This window comes from Octopus sinensis, linkage group LG16 (genome assembly GCF_006345805.1).
Source record: "Octopus sinensis linkage group LG16, ASM634580v1, whole genome shotgun sequence".
NCBI lineage: Eukaryota > Metazoa > Mollusca > Cephalopoda > Octopoda > Octopodidae > Octopus > Octopus sinensis.
The window spans coordinates 29,739,601-29,764,636 of record NC_043012.1 but is presented as its reverse complement, the minus strand read 5'-3'; the positions used below and the strand labels follow the sequence as shown (position 1 = coordinate 29,764,636).

At 40.7% G+C, this 25,036-nt stretch overlaps 1 protein-coding gene across 1 annotated transcript; it reads left to right on the top strand.

Moving 5' to 3' along the window:
* The first annotated feature begins 2,538 nt into the window (after positions 1-2,538).
* LOC115220380 (sorting and assembly machinery component 50 homolog) lies at positions 2,539-22,329 on the top strand. The gene is made up of 14 exons (XM_029790494.2): positions 2,539-2,691; positions 6,143-6,211; positions 8,282-8,383; positions 10,629-10,716; positions 12,761-12,867; positions 13,419-13,552; positions 14,898-14,985; positions 15,617-15,745; positions 16,633-16,704; positions 18,641-18,724; positions 19,834-19,975; positions 20,625-20,771; positions 21,045-21,186; positions 22,134-22,329. The coding sequence occupies exons 1-14, from the start codon at positions 2,671-2,673 to the stop codon at positions 22,177-22,179; spliced, it is 1,371 nt and encodes a 456-aa protein (XP_029646354.1). The 5' UTR covers positions 2,539-2,670; the 3' UTR covers positions 22,180-22,329.
* The last annotated feature ends 2,707 nt before the right edge of the window (positions 22,330-25,036 follow it).

The following is a 25,036-nucleotide window of genomic DNA, read 5'->3' as shown; positions in this document are numbered from 1 at the left end:
GTAACTTTATATGAATTCTAGAATAAGATTTATTTAAAAATTTCGATTCCTTTTTCTTTTTCATGACTCATTCACTGTTCACTTTCCTGTCTCTTGTTCTCTGCACTTTTCTATCCACTGTTCATGCTCTTTTCACTACCTTCTCTGATGAGCTGTGGTGCACCTGAACACTGGCTACAATAAGTTCACTATTATACATATATGCATTTATAAGTATATTAATATATAAATACACATATGCCTGCACACATATCTACGCCCATATCTATATATAAACACATACATACACACATATATCGATACAGACTAACCAACCCATACACACACCATACATATTCTATTCCAGTCTGTAATAACAGCAATTTTTTGGTCTGCTCTCATTTTCTAAAGAGGGGTCAGCCACCCTGATCCTCCTTCCCCCTCTATACCCTCATACTCACATTCTTTAATATTCAATAAATCAATTTCGTATTTATTCCTCATTCTACAATAAACCAGTTGGACAGTTTTTTTTAAGCAATTTCGATTTTTATTTTGCTTTGAATATTTCAATTTTTTATTTGTTGGATTTCTATTCTTTTTTTTTGTGTGTGTGTATTTTTTCTTTTTTACTTGCTCTAGTCAGTGGACTGTGTCCATGCTGGGGCACCACTTTGACTGCATTGAGCTCAGTACTTATTTTGTGATGGTTGCTTATTCTGTTAGTGCCTTTTTGATGAACTGCAAAGTCATGGGGACATACAGAAAGCAACAACTGATTGTCGAGCAGTGAGGGATGACCACAGACACACACACAATGAATGCTAATGAAGGTGATGATGTAACTCCTGTTCCTTTGGCATTCTTTTATTAATGTGTGTGTGTGTGTATTAAGGCAGCAAACTGGCAGAATTGTTAGAAAAGGAAGGTGGCGAGCTGGCAGAATCGTTAGCATGCCGGGTGAAATGCTTTGCAGTATTTCGTCTGCCGCTACATTCTGAGTTCAAATTTCGCTGAGGTCTACTTTGCCTCTCATCCTTTCGGGGTCGATAAATTAAGGACCAGTTACGCACTGGGGTCAATATAATCGACTTAATCTGTTTGTCGGTTCTTGTTTGTCCTCTCTGTGTTTAGCCCCTTGTGGGTAGTAAAGAAATAGGTATTTCATCTGCTGCTACATTCTGAGTTCAAATTTCGCCGAGGTCACCTTTGACTTTCATCCTTTTGGGGTCGATTAAATAAGTACCAGTTACGAACTGGGATCGATTTAATCGACTTACTTCCTTTGTCTGTCCTTGTTTGTCCCCTCTGTGTTTAGCTCCCCCTATGGGCAATAAAGAAATAAGAAACTGTATGGAAGCCGGGCGAAATGCTTAGTGGCATTTCTTCTAATTTCATGTTGTGAGTTCAAGTACTTTGGGGGTTGAGCTTGCCTTTCATCCTTCCGGGGTCAATGAAATAAGGGTACTACTTAAATATAGAGGCCCCAACACATCTACGTAACCCTAACCCTAACAAGTGTGCCCTGTAAAAACATCGTATTTAAGTAGTGCCGAAATAAGTACCAGTTGAACATTGGGGTGGGGTGTGGGACGATGTAATCTACTTATTCCCTCCCATGAAATTGCTGGCCTTGTGTCAAAATTCGAAACCAGTTCGTGTTAGAAAATATATGAGGCTAAGTAAAATCGTGGCTGTCCATGCATACAGGTGTGGGCCCTACGTCCATCTCTCAGCCAAGAAATCTTGTGGGCTCGTGGGTGCTGGTGCTACGTAAAAACGTCCGAGCCAGTGTCACATGAAAGTGCCATGTAAAAGCACCCAGCACCTTCTGTAAAGTGGCTGGCATTAGAAAACGTAGGAACCATGCGAAAGCAGACAAACGGAACCCGAGCAGCCCTCGAGCTGGCCAACTCCTTTCAAACCTTCCAACCCATGCTAGCATGGAGAACGGACGATAAATGATGATGATGATCGTCATATATGTTACACACATTCACATATTTGTCAGGTTGCTAGATTGCCATAGAAGACCAGCAAAATGGAAAGTGAAGAAGCCGACCCTAGACAACAGCGTAATCAAGTGAAGTAGCTCAACATGACAGCTGAGAGAGAAACAGGAAGTGTGTGTGTTTCTCCCAGGAAAGACTGTCATTTTGGAGAAAGCATGTTCATAGAATGTCACCATCGCCATCGCCATCTCCACCTCCGCCTCATTTTCATAAAAAAATATCTCCATTGTCAATTATTTTCTCTCCCGTTCCTTAATAGTTTCATTTGGAGGAAAACCTTTACTGTAAAGCTTGGAAAATATCTTGGTCAATTCTTTCACTTCGAAGCGGTTCTGGAAAAGTGAAGAATCGCCAAAATATGTTCTGTAGTTGAGTCTGTTACTATGGATTATCCTTATGTATATTATTACTAAATATATGACTGAGGAATTATCTGTGCTCCCATATACAAATATCTTTGTGTGTATATATCTATACACCCCCGCATGGGTTAATGTATGTAGAAAATGAGAGAGAAGGATTGTGTATAAATCTCTGACTTAAGTTCGATCCACCCTTAATAAGGAACAAATGTCCTCTTCACCGGTGTAAAAATCACTGAGGCAATTAGAGGTCACCGGAAGAAGAATGTGTCTGCTTTCCGAGTTCTGAAGAGTTCTCCTCCACTAACCACGCCAAGATGGGAATTGTCCAGGCTAAAGTAGGTTGATGGCAACATATAATATATCCATATATTTATTTAATCTATTTCAATTCAACTCCAAACTCTGTCTGCCTTTCTGGTTAATGCCGACGCTTCATATAGCAGTTTCACTTTGGTTAAATACATAATATCCCTCCCAAATACTTCGATATCGTTGCAGCTCATGTGTATGACATTGAACAATTCGCTCCGTCGTCTTTCTCCTTTTAATTCCTTTTTACTCACCTCATGCTATCGAAGGGGGGCATTATTTAATTCCGAGACACCTTTAATAGACAAACTGTCACACCGTTGTTATTTCGGCAACTTTGCAAGTTTACGTTTTCGTATTTTGATGCCGCATGCTCTCTCACTCTCTGTATATAATATACACACATATATATATATATATTCATACACACACCCACACACTATGTGTGTGGGTGTATGGCATCGAGTTGTAGGTTATTAATTTTTCTTCTAGTTTTCTCACCCACATTGTCATCGCCGAGATATGCAAATAGGGAACTCCATATCAATTGTTCTTAGCGACAAATGAGTTAAAAAAACTTCGGGGAGTCACAAGTAACAAGTGTCAGAACCCGGTGTTTTGTCGGCGTCTTAGAAACCGTTACGAAGAAAGGCAAGCAAAATAAATATTAGAATATGAGGAAATTTTCGACGTCCTTGGTCAATTTTTGCTACAAAAACGGTTAATAAAAATCTGGTATACCTTCGTCTATTGTAAATATTATCGAGCGTTGACGCCTTTCGTTGAAGTCCGGCATTCGAGCGAGGGTTTTGCCTGGAATGCTAAAACTCATCAAAATAAAAGGCCCTGCTCCTACACCTCGCGGGTAGCCTCTTAGGACTCACCGTTCTCATAAATTTATTCATAATTCGGCGCTTCTTCGTTGCCAGTATCTTAAGAAAGCCAGTGTTTACCTTGTCAAAAGTGAAGGTATTTTCTAGGTCAAAGCTGAAAATGATTTTTCTATGCGAAAAATAAAAGTTTTCTTTGTTTTAAATACAAATGATAAACGGATCCAGTGTCTTTAAATAATTGTTCAAATCTATTACAGCATATGGAAGGCCATAAATGCCACATAGACACGCTTAAAGCCAATTGTGTACAACGAATATCAATATCGCGTTTATTTCTTCGTTTTGTGCGATTTCGCACTCTTGTATCTAGTGACTAGATAAATGGAACAGAGTGAATAATTAACCGCCAGGCGATGAAAAAACACTGTTTTGTGTGATAGGCGCAGACAATTATCGGTGATTAAGACGTTTCCTTCCCAATCACACGGTATCTGGTTCAGTTCCACTGCGTGACACTTTGGGCAAGTGTACCAGCCTCTTGTGTATACCTGTACGTATATGTTTACACACAAACGTGTGTGAATGTAGAAAGAAGGAACAGTTAACTATTTCATGGAGGTCTGCAAAACGAAAAATTGGTTTTGCACTGGATGTGATGACAGATGTATCACACATCACATTAAGAGGCAGTTTTCCATCATTGTCATCGTGTTGAAATTTAAAGTCAAATCTTACTCTGAAATGTTAGTGTTATACAAGAGACAGTTGTGGATTTTGATTAATAAGAGTTATTTTTATAACCTTATAAATTCGAGGTAAAGTCACAGACTTTATGATTCCAGCTGCTACATTGGCCAAACAAATACAACCTTGTCTCATACGCTCACCATGCATTTAAAACAAGGAGCAGTTGCTACACAGTACATCATCATTAGTTAACATCTCTTTTTCCATTCTGGTATTAAGTATGAAAACTACTAATATTGCAGCCTAACTTACCATATACTGTTCATGTTGCCCCATTCTGGTCTTAGTCTTGTGAGCCGCATGGTGACCTCAGTGGTGCTGGTGTCACACCAAACCATTCAATTCATTCTGTAAAGTGGTTGGCATTAGGAAGGGCATCCAGCCATTGAAACTTTGCCAAAACAAACAATTGGAGCCAATTGCAGTGTTTGGATTTGTTGGATCTTGTCCAACCAAACATGCCAACATGGAACAAGGGACATTAAATGATGGGGTTGATTGAAAGGAAAACTGTTTCCCTTCTCTCTTTCTCTGTATATCTTGTATCTTCCGCTTGTTTCAGTCATTAGGCTGTGGCCATGCTGAGGCACCACCTTATAGAGTTTTGATTGAATGAATTAGCTCCAGTACTAATTTTTAAGCTCTTTTTAAGTCTCTTTTGCTGAACTGCAAATTTACAGGGACATAAATCAGCATCAATTGTCAAGTGGTGTTGGGGGACAAACACAGACATACACTCATATATGTGTGTGTGTGTATATATATATATATATATATATATATATATATATATATATACACACACACACATATACGTGACAGGCTTCTTTCAGTTTCTGTCTACCAAATCCACTCACTAAGCTTTGGTTGGCCCTGGACTCTTGTAGAAGACACTAGCCTAAGGTACTATGCAGTGGGTCTGAACCCAGAGCCATGTGGTTGGTAAGCAAACTTCTTACTACACAGCCATGCCTATTTTGTGTGTGTGTGGTTGAGAAGCTTACTACTTGCTTCTCAACCATGTGGTCTTAGGTTCAGTCCCATCCACTGTGTGGTTCCTTGGGCAACTGTCTTGTACTATAGTCCTGGAATGACCAAAACCTTGTGAGTTGGTTTGATTGAAAGAAGCCTGTGTGTGAGCATGTGATATCTTGTCTTGATATCGCATCATCATCATCATTTAGTGTCCATTGTCCATGCTGGCCTGGGTTGGATGGTTTGACCAGGACTTGTAAGCTGTGGGGCCGCACCAGTCTCCAGTATGAGTTGGCATGGTTTCTATAGTTGGGTCCCCTTCCTAATGCCAACCACTTTACAGAGTGTTGACTGGGTGTTTTTATGTGCCAGTTACAGGACACTAGTGTCTGCCATGACTGTGATTTCATTTGGCTTGATCCGTCTTCTTCTCTAGTACAGCATGATTACCAAAGCTCTTTGTTATTTGTCATTGCCTCTGTGAGGCTACTATGATTTCATTTGGCTGGACAGTTCTTCTCAAGCGCAGCATATTGCTAAAGGTCTCAGTCACTGGTCATTGCCTCGGTTAAATGAATGTCACTGTCATTTCCAGTGATGAGCAGTGTCATCCATTTCCAATCTTCCATGAAAATATGTCTGGAAACTGATGCAGGTTGGTGACAGGAAGAGCATCTGGTCGTAGAAAGTGTGCTTCAATGAACTTCCTCTGATCCATGCAAACATGGAAAAGTGGTTAAAATGGTGATAATGATGACCTCTGCCCCTTAACAGAGGGACAAAACCATTCACAGAGAATATAGTAGATGGCTGAATATTCCTGTTTACCTTTTCAGAACTGTAAGTGCTGCAGTTCCTTAAAAATCTATGGTTGCTTGGTAGTGCTCATGTTTTAATATTGATGTTGTTTTACCTTTGGCAGGGAATGGACTCTTCAAGGAGAAAAGATGCATATTCCCGCTTCAAACAAGTGCCTCTTGATCAAATGCCTGTAAGTAGTTCCTCATCCCCATCTCTTTTCTTGTACCTTTTGTAATCTCATACCCTCCTCCTACTCCTCCCATTTCTGCTTATCTCTTCAACAACTCACCCCTCTTCCCCCTGTCCCAAATGGATGGAAAGCAAAGTCAACCTCGAGAGAATTTGAACTCAGATTATAAAGGCTGGCAGAAATGTCACTAAACATTTTACCTCACTTGCTCATGATTCTGTCAGCTCTCTGCCTTACACACACAATAATCATCATCATCATCATTTAGCGTCCGTTTTTCATGCTAGCATGGGTTGGACGGTTCAACTGGGGTCTGTGAAGCTGGAAGGCTGCATCAGGCCCAGTCAGATCTGGCAGTGTTTCTACGGCTGGATGCCCTTCCTAACGCCAACCACTCCGTGAGTGTAGTGGGTGCTTTTTACGTGCCACCCGCACAGGTGCCAGACAGAGCTGGCAAACGGCCACAAACGGATGGTGCTTTTACGTGCTACTGGCATGGGGGCCAGGCGAGGCTGGCAACGGACACGAACGGATGGTGCTTTTACGTGTCACCGACATGGGGCCAGGCGAGGCTGGCAACGGACACGAACGGATGGTGCTTTTACGTGCCACCGACATGGGGCCAGGCGAGGCTGGCAACGGACATGAACAGATGGTGCTTTTACATGCCACCGGCACGGGGGCCAGGCGAGGCTGGCAACGGATGCGAGCGGATGGTGCTTTTACATGCCACCGGCACGTAATAATAATAATAATAATAATAATCCTTTCTACTAAAGGCACAAGACCTGAAATTTAGTGGAGGGGTATAGTCAATCACATTGACCCCAGTACATGACTGGTACTTATTTTATCGACCCTGTAAAGATGAAAGGCAAAGGTGACATCAGAATTTGAACTCAGAATGTAAAGAAGGACCAAATGCTGACGATTCTGCCTGCTCTCCACCTTAATGGTGATAATAACAATAATGGATGTTAAATGATGATGATGATTGTTATGGCAAAATGCCATTTGGTTACACTAACCTATGCCAGTGTGGAAAGCAGGCTAAATGATGATGATGATGAAGAAGAATAACAAAATTACGTCTGTATTTCTTTGATTCAATGGAGTTTTGGCATGAATGAATGCATTCCCATCTTTTTCGCCCATTAAATTGTTGGGCTGTGCTGCTGGTGTGATTGTGTGGTTGACAAACTTGCTTCACTGCCTTGTGGTTGCGGATTCAGTCTGACTGTATGACACCTCTTCTACTCTATCCTTCAGCTGAACAAAGCCTTGCGGGTGGAATACGGCTGGCAGAAACTGAGAGAAGGCCACCATATATACATGCATATATGTGCGTGTGTGTGTGTCTGTGCCTTGTCTTGACATCACGTGATGGATGTAAATGAGCATCACCATGACATGCTTGTTTCTTGTCTTCCATGAAAAGCATGTCTGGCCATGTGGAAATATTAACTGCCTTGGAAATAGGTATGGATTGGTGACTTGAAGAGCATTCAACCGTACAAAAGCTGCCCCTACAAACTCTCTCTGACACATGCAAGCATAGAAGAGTGAACATTTAATTATATATATAAGGTAAGTAGAGTTAGAGGTTGAAATAACCGTCTAAGGGATAAAAGTATCCATTATGCTACTGGTATAATTACCTATGTTAACCATGGACATACATATGCAAGCATATTATGCTCATAGGTTACAGGTAATGACAACGATGAACATGAATTCATCAGGAATCAAATTTAAAGTAGACAGAAAATGGAAAAATATCGATCAACAACAATTGACTTTAGCATATCAATGGCAATACCACATAACATTGGAAGCAGAAACAGCTGTTAGCTGGGATGCAGTCTATTTGCATTAAATTAATAAATAATTGATGTAAGTCAATTGTAGTTGATCAATATTTTCTATTTTCTGTTTACTTTATATATATGCGTGTGTGTGTATGTATGTGTGTGTGTGTGTGTATATATATATATATATATATAAATGAATAAATTAAATGTAGAGTGTCAGACATACATACAATTTCCATTATTCCATTTCTTGTTTCAGGCAAAAGTTCGAAGAGTGGTTGTTGATGGCCTTGGAAGAACCAAAAATGACATTGTTGTCAAAGAAGTGAAATCTATATTTGGAGCTAAAAACTTTCAGGAGGTGAGTTCTCGATGGTTTTAGTTTGTTACTTGTGTTGTGTCAGGAGGTCAGGAAATTATTAGGTCATATAAATGAAAAAGTAGCACTGACTCTGTGGATCATCTGAAATGAGAGCCTTGCAGCGGATGCAGGCCTGGCTGTGTGGTAAAGAGGTTTGATCTCACCTTATATAGCTTTGTGTTGACCACTGGACAAAGCTTTGTATTGAGCAACGACAAGTATGCCTTCATATTGGACAGTGTCCGTAGCTTGATGTCAGCAGTTTGTTTGTTACACAATGATTATGGTTTTATACTGACCACTGACCATAGTTATGTGTTGACCAATAGCCATAGACCAGTTGTTGTTAGCGAAATATGAGACTCTGATATTCAAAACAGAAATTCAGAGATTTTTTTGAATTAAAAATAATTAAAAAGTTAGAGGTGAGTAGCATTTATAAAAATTACATTGTACAAAATATAAAGTTTCAAATAATAATTGTTGATACCTCTTGTATACCATTATCAGTTACACTGAAAAATATGTAATAATTATGGTGGATTTGATCCTGTGACTTGTTAGCTTGTAGTATGCATTTTATGTATTAACCTATATATACTCCTGGTTGTGTTTTCGCAACACTGAACCTGCTCGTACTTGTTTGGACATGAACTGGCCGGGAAGCATCTGACTGAGCAAACGAAATGTTCAGTAGGGAATCGACACCTGTAGCTAACAGTTACATACTGTCCTTCTCTTCCAGATTGCGAAAGCTTACCTTAACGTTTAATCTAAATTCAGTGAAATTTTAAGACTTCGTTTTTTTATTGGGCATATATAAGAAGTAGGGGAGACAATTGACATGCTACGGACTTGGCGTTGTTGATAGAGGACGTGTGTGCTAAGTGAAGAAACTACTTCGACGTCGTTAGTTGTCAGGATGTTGTACCTTGGCTGCTGAATTCAGACAAGTAGCATGATATTGTTCTTCAGACCCGTCCAGTCCATACTAACAGGAAATCTGGACCTGACATTTATATAGATAAGGCACCCTCAGGCTGTCCTCTGATGTTATTTTAAACGAATGGATCAGCAAGTTTTGTCACCTCAAAATTATGAACTTTGTGAGTTGTTCTGTGATCCGAAACCTTTGTGTTATGTTTTACTGAGGAGTTCCCATAAGGCAGGGACGTGTTGCCACCATGGCTATGAAGGATTACTCATTTCCTTTCTGAGTATGGAGCACCCAATGTCAACTGTTTGTGCAGAGAGGGTGCATAGGGACCACAGGCAGGACTTTGTATATAGGGAACGTGCAGGAGGAGTGAACGCTGTGAACACTTATCAAATATATTCTTTGAAATGTTCTGAGGGCTCATAAAGCGCGATGGGCCACGTTCGTGGCCCTCAGGCACAGGTCGACAGGCCACGATCACGGCCCAGATAGATGCATTTAATTTATGGACACTTGTTGGGGGTCTAATGTCACTCAAACACTCCGATACTCCTCCAGAATGCAAGAGGACTAATAGTTCAACTGATGACTTTTCAGATGATATTCTAAGAAGATATTTTAACCATTTTTTGTTTTTTCTGTGTGCATGGTGGTCTCATTTTCATAAAATGTGCTCAGCACTCCATGCTATGTAAGAGCAAATCCCAGCACTTTATGGGTTAAAGGTAGTTGAAAGCTTCTGTTACCCAGGGCGACCTTGTTAGCAGTGGAGGAAGGTTCACTGAAAGCACAGAAATGTTTAGGACTGAAAGTAAATCTAGCAATGGTTAGCGTTTTGGTTAGCAGCAAAGAAAACAGGAATCTATAATATGATTAAAAATAGTTTTTATATTCTTGGTGTATTTCCTTTACTGTAATGAAACAAATGTAACACAGAACTAAAAATAAACCGAATTTTCCAGTTTTTGTTTTAATAAATGTGTTTGTTTCCATCCTTGTAACTTGACAGTTCAGGAAAAGAGGTCAGTAGAATAAATACCAGCTTTTAAAACATAACTACTGGGGGGTCAATTTGTTTGGCTGAAAACCTTTCCAGGCAGTGCCCCAGCATGGCCACATTCCAACAACTCAAACAAATGAAAGATATACATTTGTGTAATGCATGTGTGTGTGTGAGTATATATATGTGCTATAAAGTATCTGTGTGTTATATGTATATATATAAAGTAAGCAGGTACTTGTGTGTGTGTGTGTTTCACCCCTCCCCCCTTATTACCTGGTCTTATTAAACTATTCTGTTGTTTCCAGATGATACATCGAACCCATGATGTCAAAGTCCGGTTTGAGAAACTTGGTCTCTTCAGATCCATCAAGATAATGGTGGACAACTTGAAAGGTAAGCCGCTTCTCTTGGTTCTTGTTTGACTGCATTTTATTGGGGCATGAGAGGAGGGGGAACTAACCTGCATGGGAACTGAATTTGGAAAACCTGGAGCTAACGAAATACTTGATAATGGTATCATCATCTTTGTAGCTTTAACATCCACTTTTCCATGCTTATATGAGATGGGCAAAGTTCATTTCTGTGACTGGATGCCCTTCCTTGTCACCAACCTTCACCTTGTGCCCAAGTAAAGTAATACCCCCCACTCCTGGGTCAGATATGTTTTTGCAGAAAATTGTAAATGGATGATACTGCTTGTATAATGGTGACACTTATTTGCAACTATCAAATGGTGTTAAGACAAGGAAAGACACAAACACACACATACATACATGGGCATACTGTCTGTCTCTCATATATATATATATATATATATATATATATATATATGTATATAATTCCATTATAATATAAAAGGATAAAATTGTAAAAAATTTTATCGGTGGCCAGCTTATAAAAAGATAGACCTATTAAGGTGAAATCATAAATGCAATTATAATTAAGGGCATAGAAAAAATTCTTGCCTAGGAGACACTAAATCGTTGAATCACATTAAATATCACTATTATTATTACAATTAATAACAAGAGCACCCAGAGAGTGCAAACCACTGCCAAGGCAACACCATTCTCTCAGCAATTGGCCAGAGATGATTTTTAAAATGAGATTATCTGAAATAAACTCAACTGCTCTCACAGGTGAGAATACTAAAAATGAACTTGACTGCTCTGAAAAATGAAGTAAAAAAAATGGAAAAATAATCCAGAATCCTTGTTGAGAACTGGAATGATCCCAGTATAAAACACTTGGTCAAAGTATCATGGAATGAAACTGAACCTGAAACCATCAGGTTGGGAAGCATGCCTCTTAACCACCCAGCTATGCCTGATGATGATGATAATAATAATAACAATAATAATAATCTTTTCTACTCTGGGCACAAAGCCCAAAATTTTTGAGGAGGGGAACAGTCGATTAGATTGACCCCAATACACAACCTTGGTGGAATTTGAACTGAAGACATAAAACAGACGAAATACTGCTCAACATTTCACCCAGCTTGTTAACATTTCTGCCAGCTCACTGCCTTAATAATAATAATCAATGCCCTGATGCTGTACCAGGCAGTGGCTCTCATGGTTTCTGATTGGGAGTGTTGTCATGTACACTGTTTTGTCTTGGGATACAGCAAATATTCTGCTCAATACCATAGATTTACTTGTCAGGTGTTTCACCTTAACCAGTTGAGCATGTCCCTTGGTGGTTGACGATAGGTGCATCTCTGATCACGAGCAGAAGTAGTTGGGGAGCATCATAGCCATGTGTTGAAAGGAATTTTTTGGGGTTTGGATAATTCACCTTTGGAAACTTTGGTGTTTTGTTCATCATCCTTAAACAACCATTATTCAGGGACCTTTTGAGCAGGGTGAGCTACTCAACCTGAAGAAAAATTCTAACTGCACCTCACCTGTGAGGTCAAGTGCTGTTTATCTTGATATGGGATCACCATGTTGCGCACATATGGCTGTGATGCATGTGCCTGGTGTACCCTTATCGGACGGGTAGTAATGATGGGTATACTGGGCTTTGTATATTTTACCCCTGCTATTGGCACAAGTCCCGAAATTTCAGTGGGGAGGGGCCTAGTTGATTATATTGACCCCACTACTCAGTAGGTACATATTTCTTTGACCCTGAAAGAATGGAAGACAAAGGTGATTGAGGTGGAATTGAACACAGAATGTGAAGGTGGATGAAATGCTGCTAAGCATTCTCCTGACTTGTTAATGATTCTGACAGCTCACCAATAATAATAATAATAATAATAATAAGGATTTCTAACATAAAGTCACAAGGTCATACTTTGGTGGATAGAGGCTGGTTGCTTAAATTGTCCCAATCACTTGAATGATACTTTATTTTCTTTTCTCCAGAAGGACGGAAGGCTATGTTGACCATGGCAGGATATTCATGGCTCCATAATTGTCTTTTCCAGAAGATTCTGTTTCTACTGATAACTATGAAGTGACATTTGAGGTTGAAGAACTACGAAGGGTCTCTGGTGGCATCAACACCTTAATTGGTACCAATGATGCAAGTCTTGTGAGTAGGATGTTGTTAAAATCTTTACCTTTATTTTCTTTGTGACCCTTAGTATTTCATTGGTCAGTTTTAGCCAGTTCGTGAGCCACTAAATGGCTAGTGTTATGTCTGGTTCCATCAGTTTTGTAACCAGGCCACTCTGGTGTGGTGTAATATTCTTCAGTAGGGTATTGTGTTTGTTCCAGTGGTACGTGTTGTATATCCTTGTTGTGAGGTGTTGTCCACTGCAGTGAAGTGTGATGTTGTTTAGCCCCAGGTCAGCCCTGCTCCAGTAGACTCCAGTATATACGTAAGTTTTGTGGTATCATGTGCAATGTATGGAATGGTGGCAAGATCTCTGTGTCAAGGTTACAGTATGTGTGATAGTAGTAGTAGTATGTATAGTTGTAATAGTTTGGTCATTCTCTCTGGTTGTGAGTGTGTGTGTCTAGACGCTTGGTCATTCTCTCCATATGTTTGTATGTTTGTGGTTATAGTTGCTCAGTCATTTTCTCTTTCTCTCGAACTGAAGATTAAGAAATATTTTCTGTTTTTTTTTTTCTCTTTGACAGTTGCTGGGAATGAAATTACCGAACATGTTTGGTCGAGGTGAAAAATCTATATTTGAATATTCTCATGGTACCAAGACTAACCGAGGACAAAATTTCACATTCTATGCTCCCTTACATGGCAACCCTGACACAATGTAAGCTGGCCCCTTATTGTTCTTGTTATTATTATTATTGTTGTTGTTGAGTTGGCAGAATCAGTGGAGCATCTGGGAGAATGCTTTGTGGTATTGCTTCTGGCTCTTTATGTTCTGTGTTCAAATCCCATCAAAGTCAATTTTGCTTTTCGTCCTTCCTCACCATCAACCCCTGGACACCTCTGTCTTCATCCCTTAGGACTCATAGGGTCAATTACCTGGCTTCCATGATATATAAGTGGCCAAGATCGCAACATTTCCCCTGGAGAGGATGACAGTCTTTTGCAGGCTTTACTCACTTGCAGCTGACTGGAACAATGTGAAATGAAGTGTTTTTGTCAAGAAAGCAATTCACTGCTTGGTCTGTGAATCGAAACCATAATTTTGCAGTTGTGAGTACAACCCCCTGGCCCCTAGGCCATGCATCTTCACTCTCTTATCTCCCTAAGGTTGATAAAATAAAATACCGGTCAAGTACTGAGGTTGATGGCAGTAAGTAGCCCCCTCCCCTCAAAATTGCAACTTAAATCAGGTCAGAGCTGGCGGAATCGGTAGAGCATCATCGAAACTGCTTTAATCCATTCACGTTCAGACTCCTTTGTCAAATCTAACGTTTAATCGTTCACATTGTTTTAGATTAATTAAGCATTATTTCATAGTTTTTAGATTTCAATGACATTGTAGGGTTGGTGTGAGAGGCTGGATCAGGCCAGTTTGAACAATAAAATGAGTAGAATACTTAGGCCAGGTAAGACCAGTTTAAATGCTAAAGGGTTAAAGTGTTTCTTCTGGCCCTTTAAATTCTGAGTTCAAATCCCACTGAAGTCAATTCTGGCTTTTATCTCTCCAGGGTCAATAAAACCAAATACCAGTTAAATGCTGGGGGTTAATGGTATCAAGTAGCACCCTCCTCTCAGGATTGCTGGCCTTATGTCAAAATGAAAAACAATTATTATTGCTGTATTTGTTAATGTTGTGTTTGAACCCTAGGTCAGTCTCAATTCAGCTCACCCAGGGTCAGAGACATTCCAGCCATGAGATTACTGTTCTTTCTCTCTTCAGGCATTGTGTATGTAGGACTACATTATTCCATGTCTCATTTCCTCTTGTAGCTGGCCTGGTGAAGACGAGCCTATCATTGTTACAGTATCTGGTGTTGTCAGAGCCTTGTCGAACAACAGTAAGATGGTTGTTCTTTGATTTCCACCACCACCACCACACACTGTCACCCCACACACTATTATCACTTCCCTCCACTTCTCCACTTTTCTCCATTACCACTGCCATTATCACTACTGTCATCATCACCACCACTATATCGTCCATGTTGTCTTTCTTTGTACAGGTTCAGTTCAGGGGTGTACCAGTCCAGTATGGAATATCCCTGGAGTGGTTACGTAGAGACCAGTCGAGGAACGTCTATTGACTTCACCGTAAGTGCTGCTTTTGTCCATCGCTTCTCCAACTTGTTTTCCTTTTATTATTAAAGTATCCTTCAATCTGCTTGAGAAGACCAGTTGAGTCAGGTGAAATCGTCGTGGCTGATGCCAGTGTCACCTGACTGGCTCCTGTGCCGGTGGCACATAAAAAGCACTCACTACACTCTCAGGAGTGGTTGGTGTTAGGAAGGGCATCCAACTGTAAAAACCTTGCCAGATCAGATTGGAACTTGGTGCAGCCTCCTGGCCTGCCAGTCCTCAGTCAAAGCATCCAATCCATGACAACATGGAAAGCGGATGTTAAACGACGATGATGATATTGATGACACCAGGGTGACACTACTTTTTGGCAGTCGAGGCAATGAAACACACATGCATGTGCATACAGATACACACACATAGGCACACACACACATAGGCACACACACACATAGGCACACACACACATAGGCACACACATACATATATGAGAGAGTAAGTATGAAAGAAATACTTGACTACGTGATGTCAAATGAGTGAGCTTTGATTCAGTGGTGCCAAATTGGTGCCAGAATGTCTCCCCCCCCCCGCCCTCCACAGGTATTTAATAGTTGAATTTAGAATTTTGTTTGTTCTTTTATCCTAGTTACCTTCATATTTTGGCTCTCATTGCCTGCGTCTTGAAGGAGTCTGGAGAGATTTACGAGCTTTATCACGAACAACTGCATTTGCTGTCAGAGAGCAAGCCGGACACACGTTAAAATCTTCAATAAAGGTAAAAAACATTAATTCCAGATTTTTCTCTTTCATTGAAAACAGAAGCCAAAAAATCTTTTCACTTTTATTTTTTTCTCTTTCAAGGCAACTTATTTGGCAGAATTCTCTAATGCATCAGACAAGAAGATGCTCGCTGGAATTTTCTCCATCTTTGCCTTCTGAATTCTGCCAAGGTCATCTGTGCCTTTCATCCTTTCAGGGTCGATAAAATAAGTACCAGTTGGCCATTGGGGTCGATGTAATCAACTAGTCGTCTCCCCTGAAATTGCTGGCCTTGTGCCAAAATTGGAAACCAATATTTTATGTTTTACCAGAATCCTCTCCATCCCAGATGGAATCGGTGTGGTTATTAGACTCTGTATCTTTTTAGTTTTCACCTTTGGCTTGTTTCAGTCATTGGACTGTGGCCATGCTGAAGCATCACTTTGAAAGGTTTTAGCCAAACAAATGAACTCCAGTATTTTTCTTTTCAAGTCTGCTACTTATTCTATCAATCGTTTTGCCAAACCACTAAGTTACGGAAACATGAACTAACCGACACCAGCTGTCAAATACATACATATGACAAGCTTCTATACAGTCTCCATCTATTAAATTTACTCAATAGGCATTGGTTGTCCCTGGTTTATAGTAGAAGTCTCTTGCCCAATGTGCTGTGAGATTGAACCTGAAACCGTGTGGTTGTGAAGTAAGCTTGGGCAAGTGTCTTCTACCTTATCCTCAGGCTGATCGAAGCCTTGTGAGTGGATTTGGTAGACAGAAATGAAGAAGACAATAATAATGATGATGATGATGATGATGTCACTAATGGTGGTGGTGATACTGATAATGACAATTATGATAATGATGTTAATAATCTCTCCCGCCCCTCCCATCTCTTTGCAGCATGAATTTGTCAAAGACACAAGAGACGACCCAATAATTCCACGACATGGTTTCCTGCTGAAAATTATTGACGTAAGTGAAGAAATCTGATAATTTCTAATGGGGTTTAGATTCTTTATGAGTTTAGGGTTCTGTTGCTAAGCAATGGCCCTGAGTGTAAAGTAGAGGGTCGGTAGGGGTGGTTGGAATGTCTGGATCTGTCTTTGAGTTGCTGAGAAATGTTCTGTAAATTTTAGTTGTTCAGTCTCAGGTCAGCCTTGATTGACCAGACCTATATCAAAAGCATTCACTCACGTCACCCTTGTTCACAATTCACTACATCCACTCCTCAAACTTGTTCAATCTCTACAGTCATCACTCACTCTCCCTTACCTCCCCCTCTAACTCATATGTATCATTGATCAGCCCCTCCACCCTTGTTCATAATATCTCTACCCACCTACCCCTTCACTCTCCTCATACACACTTGCAATATCTACCCATCGACCCATCATCCTGTTCTGTCCACCTGTTCACTTTTTTGTATTTTGAGCTCCCTCCATGGTACCCTCATCATCACCATCTCCTTTTTCCCAGCTCCATCCTGGTTGCATCCACCTGTATTTGTATAATGTGAGTAACCACGTATCTCTTTTACATCAAGAAACCTGTTCCGGCCCTTCCTTTCATACTCTAACCTTTCATCCTTGAGCATAAATCTACCCCCCCGTACTGTGGCCCCTCACTGTTGATGAGAATCTTAGTCTTGCAAGCTACATGGCGACCTCACCAGTGTTGGTGCCACAAAGCGAAACACACCCAGGACATTGAAGCCTGTGTATGTGTGTGTGTGTGTGTGTGTATATATATATATATATATATATATATATACATATATATACATCATGCATACATACTCACTCACTCACTCAATCACTCACTCCTCACTCACTCACTCACTCACTCCTCACTCACTCCTCACTCACTCCTCACTCACTCACTCACTCCTCACTCACTCACTCACTCACTCACTCACTCACTCACTCACTCCTCACTCACTCACTCCTCACTCACTCACTCACTCACTCCTCACTCACTCACTCCCTCACTCACTCCCCACTCACTCACTCCTCACTCACTCCCCACTCACTCACTCCCCACTCACTCACTCCTCACTCACTCACTCCTCACTCTCTCTCTCACTCACTCACTCACTCCTTACTCACTCACTCCTTACTCACTCACTCCTTACTCACTCACTCCTTACTCACTCACTCCTTACTCACTCACTCACTCACTCCTCACTCACTCCTTACTCACTCACTCCTCACTCACTCCTTACTCACTCACTCCTCACTCACTCCTTACTCACTCACTCCTCACTCACTCCTCACTCACTCCTCACTCACTCCTCACTCACTCACTCCTCACTCACTCACTCACTCACTCCTCACTCACTCACTCCTCACTCCTCACTCACTCACTCCTCACTCACTCACTCCTCACTCCTCACTCACTCACTCCTCACTCACTCACTCCTCACTCCTCACTCACTCCTCACTCACTCCTCACTCACTCACTCACTCACTCACTCCTCACTCACTCCTTACTCACTCCTCACTCACTCACTCACTCACTCACTCACTCACTCACTCACTCACTCACTCCTCACTCACTCACTCCTCACTCACTCCTCACTAACTCACTCCTCACTCACTCCTCACTCACTCACTCACTCACTCCTCACTCACTCACTCACTCACTCACTCCTCACTCATTTACTCACTCACTCACTCAGCTTTCTATACATTGACCATTCTCTCAAATATTTGATTCCGCAACAGATCTCTTGCCTTACTACTATTCCCATTCATAGAACACACAGCCCCAACCAAGCCATACATTCTTCCCCTCAAACACATCCTCCCCTACATACATACACACACACATACATATTCTCACCACAAAGTCATTAAATTGAACAGAAGATGCAGGGTGTTATGTGCAGCTTTCTCTATTGGTATTGCAGGAATATGCAGGACTTGGTGGTAACGTGGAATATTTGAAAAATGAAATAGAATTTCAGGGGACGAAATCCTTATTCTTTGATTGTGTAAGTAAATATTTTACTGTTATATTTTTATTATTTATAAAGGAGTCAGTGTCGTTAATTTTTTTAAAGCCTATGACATTAATTAATTAGCTAAAAGTAGCAAAGGCATCTAGCCATAGAATCCATGCCAAAACAGGCACCAGAGGGAGCATGAGGCAGTTGTTGGAACTATCAGATCCTGTCAAACCATTCCACCCATGTCAGCTTTGAACACAGATGTTAAATGATGAAGATGAAATAATTATGAGGTGTGACTGAAAGACCGATTGATTGATGGCTAATTAAGTTAATGTTAACATATTTAATACAGAGAGTATTGAAAAGTTAATTAGAAATAATTATGTGGTGGGACAGATATAGAGAAAGGTAAATTAGTTCTTGTATATTTAATACAAGGAATATTAGAAAGTCAACTCAAAATAATTGTCTGATGAGACATATTTGCAGGTAGACAGGTAAATGTGTTTGATGGAGAGAGAGTATTACAATGTTAATGTCGATGAGGTGTGGCAAATGGAGAGGATTGTTAAGTTAGGGTTAATATATTTTATGTATGGACATCAACATCAAAAATCAATGGAAATTGTAGTTGTGATCCCTGTGCCAGTGGCACGTAAAAAGCACCATCCGAACTTGGCCGTTGCCAGTGCCGCCTTGATTGGCTTCCGTGCCGGTGGCATGTAAAAGGCACCAACCGATCGTGGCCGTTGCCAGACTCCCCTGGCCCCTGTGCCGGTGGCACGTAAAAAGCACCCACTGCACTCACAGAGTGGTTGGCGTTAGGAAGGGCATCCAGCTGTAGAAACATTGCCAGATCAGACTGGAGCCTGGTGCAGCCTTCTGGCTTCCCAGACCCCGGTCGAACCGTCCAACCCATGCTAGCATGGAAAACGGATATTAAACGATAATGAAGATGATGATGAAACAATAAAAAGCTGAGGAGAAAAAAATGGAATGTGTGGTGAGGATGGTTGTGGGGTTAGGAAGTTTAGTTTGTATCCCTGTAACTCTGTGTTCGATTTCTACGCATGACACTTTGGGTAAATATCTTGTACCAACTGTCATTAGCTGGTGTTGTGTAATATAGTGTTGTTGATGTTGTTTTACAGAGTGTACAGATGTCGTTAGCTGGTGGAATGATGAAACCTCTTGCAACTAATAACGAGCTGAAAATCAATGATCGATTTTTCCTTGGAGGACCTTTGACCCTGAGAGGGTTCACACTAAAAGGAGTTGGACCACACAGTGATGGTATTTCAATTTGGTTTTATTTCTTTAAAACTCACACACACACACCACAACCGTCATTGTTTCAATGTCTATGTTTCCCTGCTTGCATGGATTTGACGAAACTCTGTCGAGGCAGATTTTCTAAGGCCTGATGCTCTTCCTGTCACCAAACCTCACCTGTTTCCCTTAATCTATTGAACACTGAACAGCCCAGACATGTTTTTGAGGAGGATTGCAAACAAATGACAATGTTTGTATGAATGGTCACATTTGTTTACAATCAGCACATGCAGGACAAGTGGAATAAGCCCTCCCCCCACACACACATTGATCTGATAGAAAGGAACAAAGAAAGCAGATGGCTATATATACATACAATCATATACAAACACATGTATATGCACACGTGTGTGTGTGTGTGTGTGTAAGGTTGCATCCGTGTATATCCAAACATTAACTGAGCCACTTGATAAACAGAGATCAATAAAATAGTCCCTGGAATGAAATAAGTGCTGCAGGAGGTTTGACTGACTAAGAGTTACCCTTAAAGGCTTGCTCCAGCATGGCCACATTCCAATGCTTGAAGACAGTAAATGTGTGAAGAAATATGTATTCATGTGTCTATATGTTGTTTGTTCATGTTTGTTTGTTTGTTTGTTTTTGTTTCTAGGTAACGCATTAGGTGCTGACACCTACTGGCTGGCAGCGTTACACCTGTATACACCTCTACCCTTCCGTCCTGGAAAAGGCGGCTTTGGAGAACTGTTTAGAACTCACCTGTTTGTAAATGCTGGAAACTTGGCCAACTTGAAGCTCAGTAAGTGATGATGTTGATGTTGTTCAATATTATGATGATGATGATATTACTAAATGATGGTAATGGTGCTTGATAGCAGTGGTGGTGGTGGTGGCTATAAATATATCTTTGACTATAGCTACCTATAGTTGATTACCGCTGCCAGTGGCTATGTGTGACTGTTGCTCTCTCTCTCTCTCTAAACAATAAATTACAGATGGTGTTCCACCTCTGGACTGTTTTTCATAGCCTAAAATCTGAATTACCCTTTCTTTCTCTCTTTTCCATCCACAGGTGATGGTCCGAGGGGAATATTAAATGGTCTGAAATCAAATTACAGAGTATCATATGGTGGTGGAATTGTCCTTCGGATGGGACGAGTGGCTCGCCTTGAATTGAATTATGTTGTGCCCTTACACATATGTCAAGGAGACAGGTATGTATATCACATATATCTATATAACATACAGGCATACATTTATTGTCCACTTATATACATAATGTGTGTATATATATATATATATATATATATATATATATATATTATATATATATATATATATAATATATATATATATACGAGAGGGTGGGGCTGGACTGTCCCTAGTTTGAGGTAAATGAAAATACAGGAGGATCAATTAATTATGATTTTATTCAACATATTCCCCTCTCAGATTCACACACTCATTGCAGCAGTCCTTCAGTTTTTAAAAGAACTTGGGAAGGTGGGCCTCCACCCAGGCCTTTCATGATACCCTTAAAGCCAGCAACTTTTCAGCATCCCCTCATATGTATAACATTCAGACATAATTTATAATTAAAATTGATGAAGAAAATGAATTTGCCAAAGGAAGAAGAAAATCCATTGTTTCAAACAGAATCTTTCTTTAATAAAAAGTTGACAAAAGAGAGATTAGAGAGAGAGAGACAGCAGAATTTTCTAGCAACTTGTTGCAATTCTGCTGTGTCTCTCTTTATTTTTCTCTCCTGTTGACTTTTCCTTGGAAAAGGCCTCTGTCCAAAACTTTGGATTTTTCTCTCCCCACAGCAATTTCTCTTTTGTTTGGGATTCTGTCTTATGTATAGCATAAATACATTTTGTGCCTACATTGGATGGTGAAAACTTCACAACTCACCAAAGCACTCAGCTTCTTATTTCCAATCAACAACACAATAACAAAACAACACAAACAATAACATTTCTTACTGAACTCTTCAGTTTCCTATGAATTTACTAAATAACTCTACCTTCAGTGTTGAGAACTCTGTTTTTACATTCTTAAATGTGCGTGTGTGTCTTCACTCTGTTCCTTCTTGTCTTCTCTCTCTTTCTCCTGTCCATCTTATTTCTTGTTTTTATTTCATTTTCTTTTTCTTCTTCAGTGTCAACCCTGGTCTTCAGTTTGGCATTGGCTTCGTGTTCTTGTGATACCACTTACCATTCTACCATTGTAGTTATATTTCCGGTTGAGTCTGGTCCAGCCCTCTCTCCATCCACCATTGACCGGTGCCGGACATTACTGTATCCAGCCTGTACTGGTCATCCACGAACCTTTTGTTTCTGTCCAGTTGGGTATCACACAGTAAAGCTGCAGTTACAAATGGCCGTGAAACTACACAAAACCTCTTGGCATTAGTGGAGGGGGTGGGTGTGGGCTTTAGTGGGGGGTGGGGTGGGGACATCTTTCTAAAAAAACAACAAAAAAAAAGACATTAAATTTAAAGCTGTACAGAAGTTTGTTTTTAATCATTTATATTTTGTGGTGGTGTATGTGTGTATGTTTATATATATATATATATATAATAATGAACCTGTGGAAGAGGTAGACCCAGGAAGACCTGGGATGAAGTGGTGAAGCACGACCTTCGAACTTTAGGCCTCACCAAGGAAATGACTAGTGACCGAGACTTTTGGAAATATGCTGTGCTTGAGAAGACCCAGCAAGTGAAATGAGACCATAACCTCGTGGCCTATGCCAGGGGCGTAACCAGCCCACGTATGTGTACCTTTTCCTTCTTTGGACACTAAACTCTGCTTGTGAAGACCTGTTGAGGCAAGTGAAATTCGATGACTGGCACCTGTGCTAGCGGGGTGCAAAGAGCACCATACAAGTGTGATCGTTGACAGAGCGATTAACTCGCTTCCGTTCCGGTGGCATGTAAAAGGCACCATTCGAGTGTGATCGTTACCAGTGTTGCCTTACTGGCACTTGTGCCTCGTGCTAGTAGGGTGCTAAGACCACCATCCGAGTGTGATCGTTGCCAGAGCGATTAACTCGCTTCCGTGCCAGTGGCATGTAAAAGGCACCATTCGAGCGCGATTGTTACCAGCATCGCCTTACTGGCACCTGTGCCGGTGGCATGTGTAAAAAGATTTGAGCGAGGTCGTTGCCAGTACCGCCTGACTGGCCCCCATGCCGGTGGCACGTAAAAGCACCCACCACACTCTCGGAGTGGTTGGTGTTAGGAAGGGCATCCAGCTGTAGAAACTCTGCCAGATCAAGATTGGAGCCTGATGCAGCCATCTGGTTCACCAGCCCTCAGGCAAAATATGGTTGCATGGTTGGGTGGTGGAGAAGTTCAAAAACAGTGATTGTGCATCATTTGTCCAACTCCCATCCGGTCAGTTATAGTAGCTGCATTGCCAAACTGATGGAATCCTGTTTCAGAGAAACACTCTTGAATTTCTAGAACTCACACAACCTTATTTGAGCCTCACAATTTGGATTTCTCTCTCACTCTAGCTGCTGTGGTCAACTCATTGAGTTTTTGAAGACAACTGAATCACTGATGGCAGCTCATGGATGGAGGTTCTCTCTCTGGACTTTGCTAAAGACTTCAATTCTGTGCCACACAAATGAGAGATGGTCTTTATAACTGGTTGAAGTCCTTCATTCTCAGATGTAAAGAGGTAGTCATGGTTCTAGGATATCAATCTTCACCCTGTGAGATGATGTCTGGTGCATCACAGGGATCTGTTCTTGGGTCCCTGTTGTTTGTTGCATATAACACAGATGCCAAGAATGTTACAGTGTTGATATATTCACAGATGACATCAAGTTGTTCCTTGAGATAAAAGAAACAGATCCTATATGCTTTGGCTCTTTCCTGCAATTAGACCTGGATTACTGACTGGCAACTGAAGCTGGCTGTGAACAAGTGTGTCACCGTGCATTTTGGAAGGAAAAACTCAGCTTTTACATATTTCTGGAGGAAATATGTAAAAGCTTTTCTTTAGAAGTCTGCTAGTGAACAGGACCTAGGCATCCATTGTCAGCAGTGATCTGCATTGGGCAAACCACATTTCTAAATTTGTCAAGAAGGCTGAGGATGTCTTAGCATTATTCAATAAGACTTTTGTCAGCCACTCTCCACATTTCTATTTAAAGCTGTATATGGCTGTGGTATGTCCACATTAAAGTTGGCATCACCGGTCTTGGTCAGGACATCACTCTCTTGGAAACTGTTCAGAAATGTGCAATCAGGCATCCATCAAACTCTGAATGTCTTGCTTCCCTGGGCACAATCGCATTAAAGCTCTGATGTCTGGCAACTGACTTGGTAGACACCCACAAGATTATCCACCATCTTTCCCACAACAACCTTGGAAACCTTTTTGAATTCCATATGTTTTGTCCAGCACCCATGGTCATGCTTAGAAAATCACAAAAAATAGTTCAGGACCAATGACTTTTGGAAGCATTATTATTTCATGCTCAGTATTGCAGAAGCATGGAATAAACTCCCTGCATTAGTTGTTACCTGTCAGGGTACACTGTATCCTTCAAAACTTCTTCCATGCTTCCCAAAATTCACCAGCACCACACAGGATGTTCCTTTTCTTTTTAATGACTCATTCACTGTTCACTTTCTTGTCTCTCGTTCTCTGCACTTTTCTATCAACTGTTCATGTACTTTTCACGACCTTCTCTGATGAGCTGTGGTGCACCTGAACACTGGCTACATTAGGTTCATTAACCTATGCTAGCATGGAAAGCAGACGTTAAATGATGATGGTGATTAAACTCAAATAGTTTTATTGGCCAGGAGAGGATAACAAGAAACATTTTCGTAATACCCCTTGAATTCTTACATCAAAACAAACTGGTCAAAGAATATTTTTATAATTTATATTGTTTGACCAGTCCTATAAACCTATTGTCCAAGATGATCCTCTTGTGACCATCCATATTTTGTTTAGACGTAGTATCTCTTGGAATACATAATCCAATGTGTGCCTCTTTTTCAAGATGGTCTGATTTGTTGGAAATTTAAAAACAGTGACT

Coding starts and splice junctions, on each gene's coding strand:
- LOC115220380 (XM_029790494.2), top strand. CDS start 2,671: ATGGGAATTGTCCAGGCTAAA. Junction 10,717..12,760: donor AATGGTGGACAACTTGAAAG/GTAAGCCGCTTC, acceptor TGTCTTTTCCAG/AAGATTCTGTTTCTACTGAT. Junction 16,705..18,640: donor TCCTGCTGAAAATTATTGAC/GTAAGTGAAGAA, acceptor TTGGTATTGCAG/GAATATGCAGGACTTGGTGG.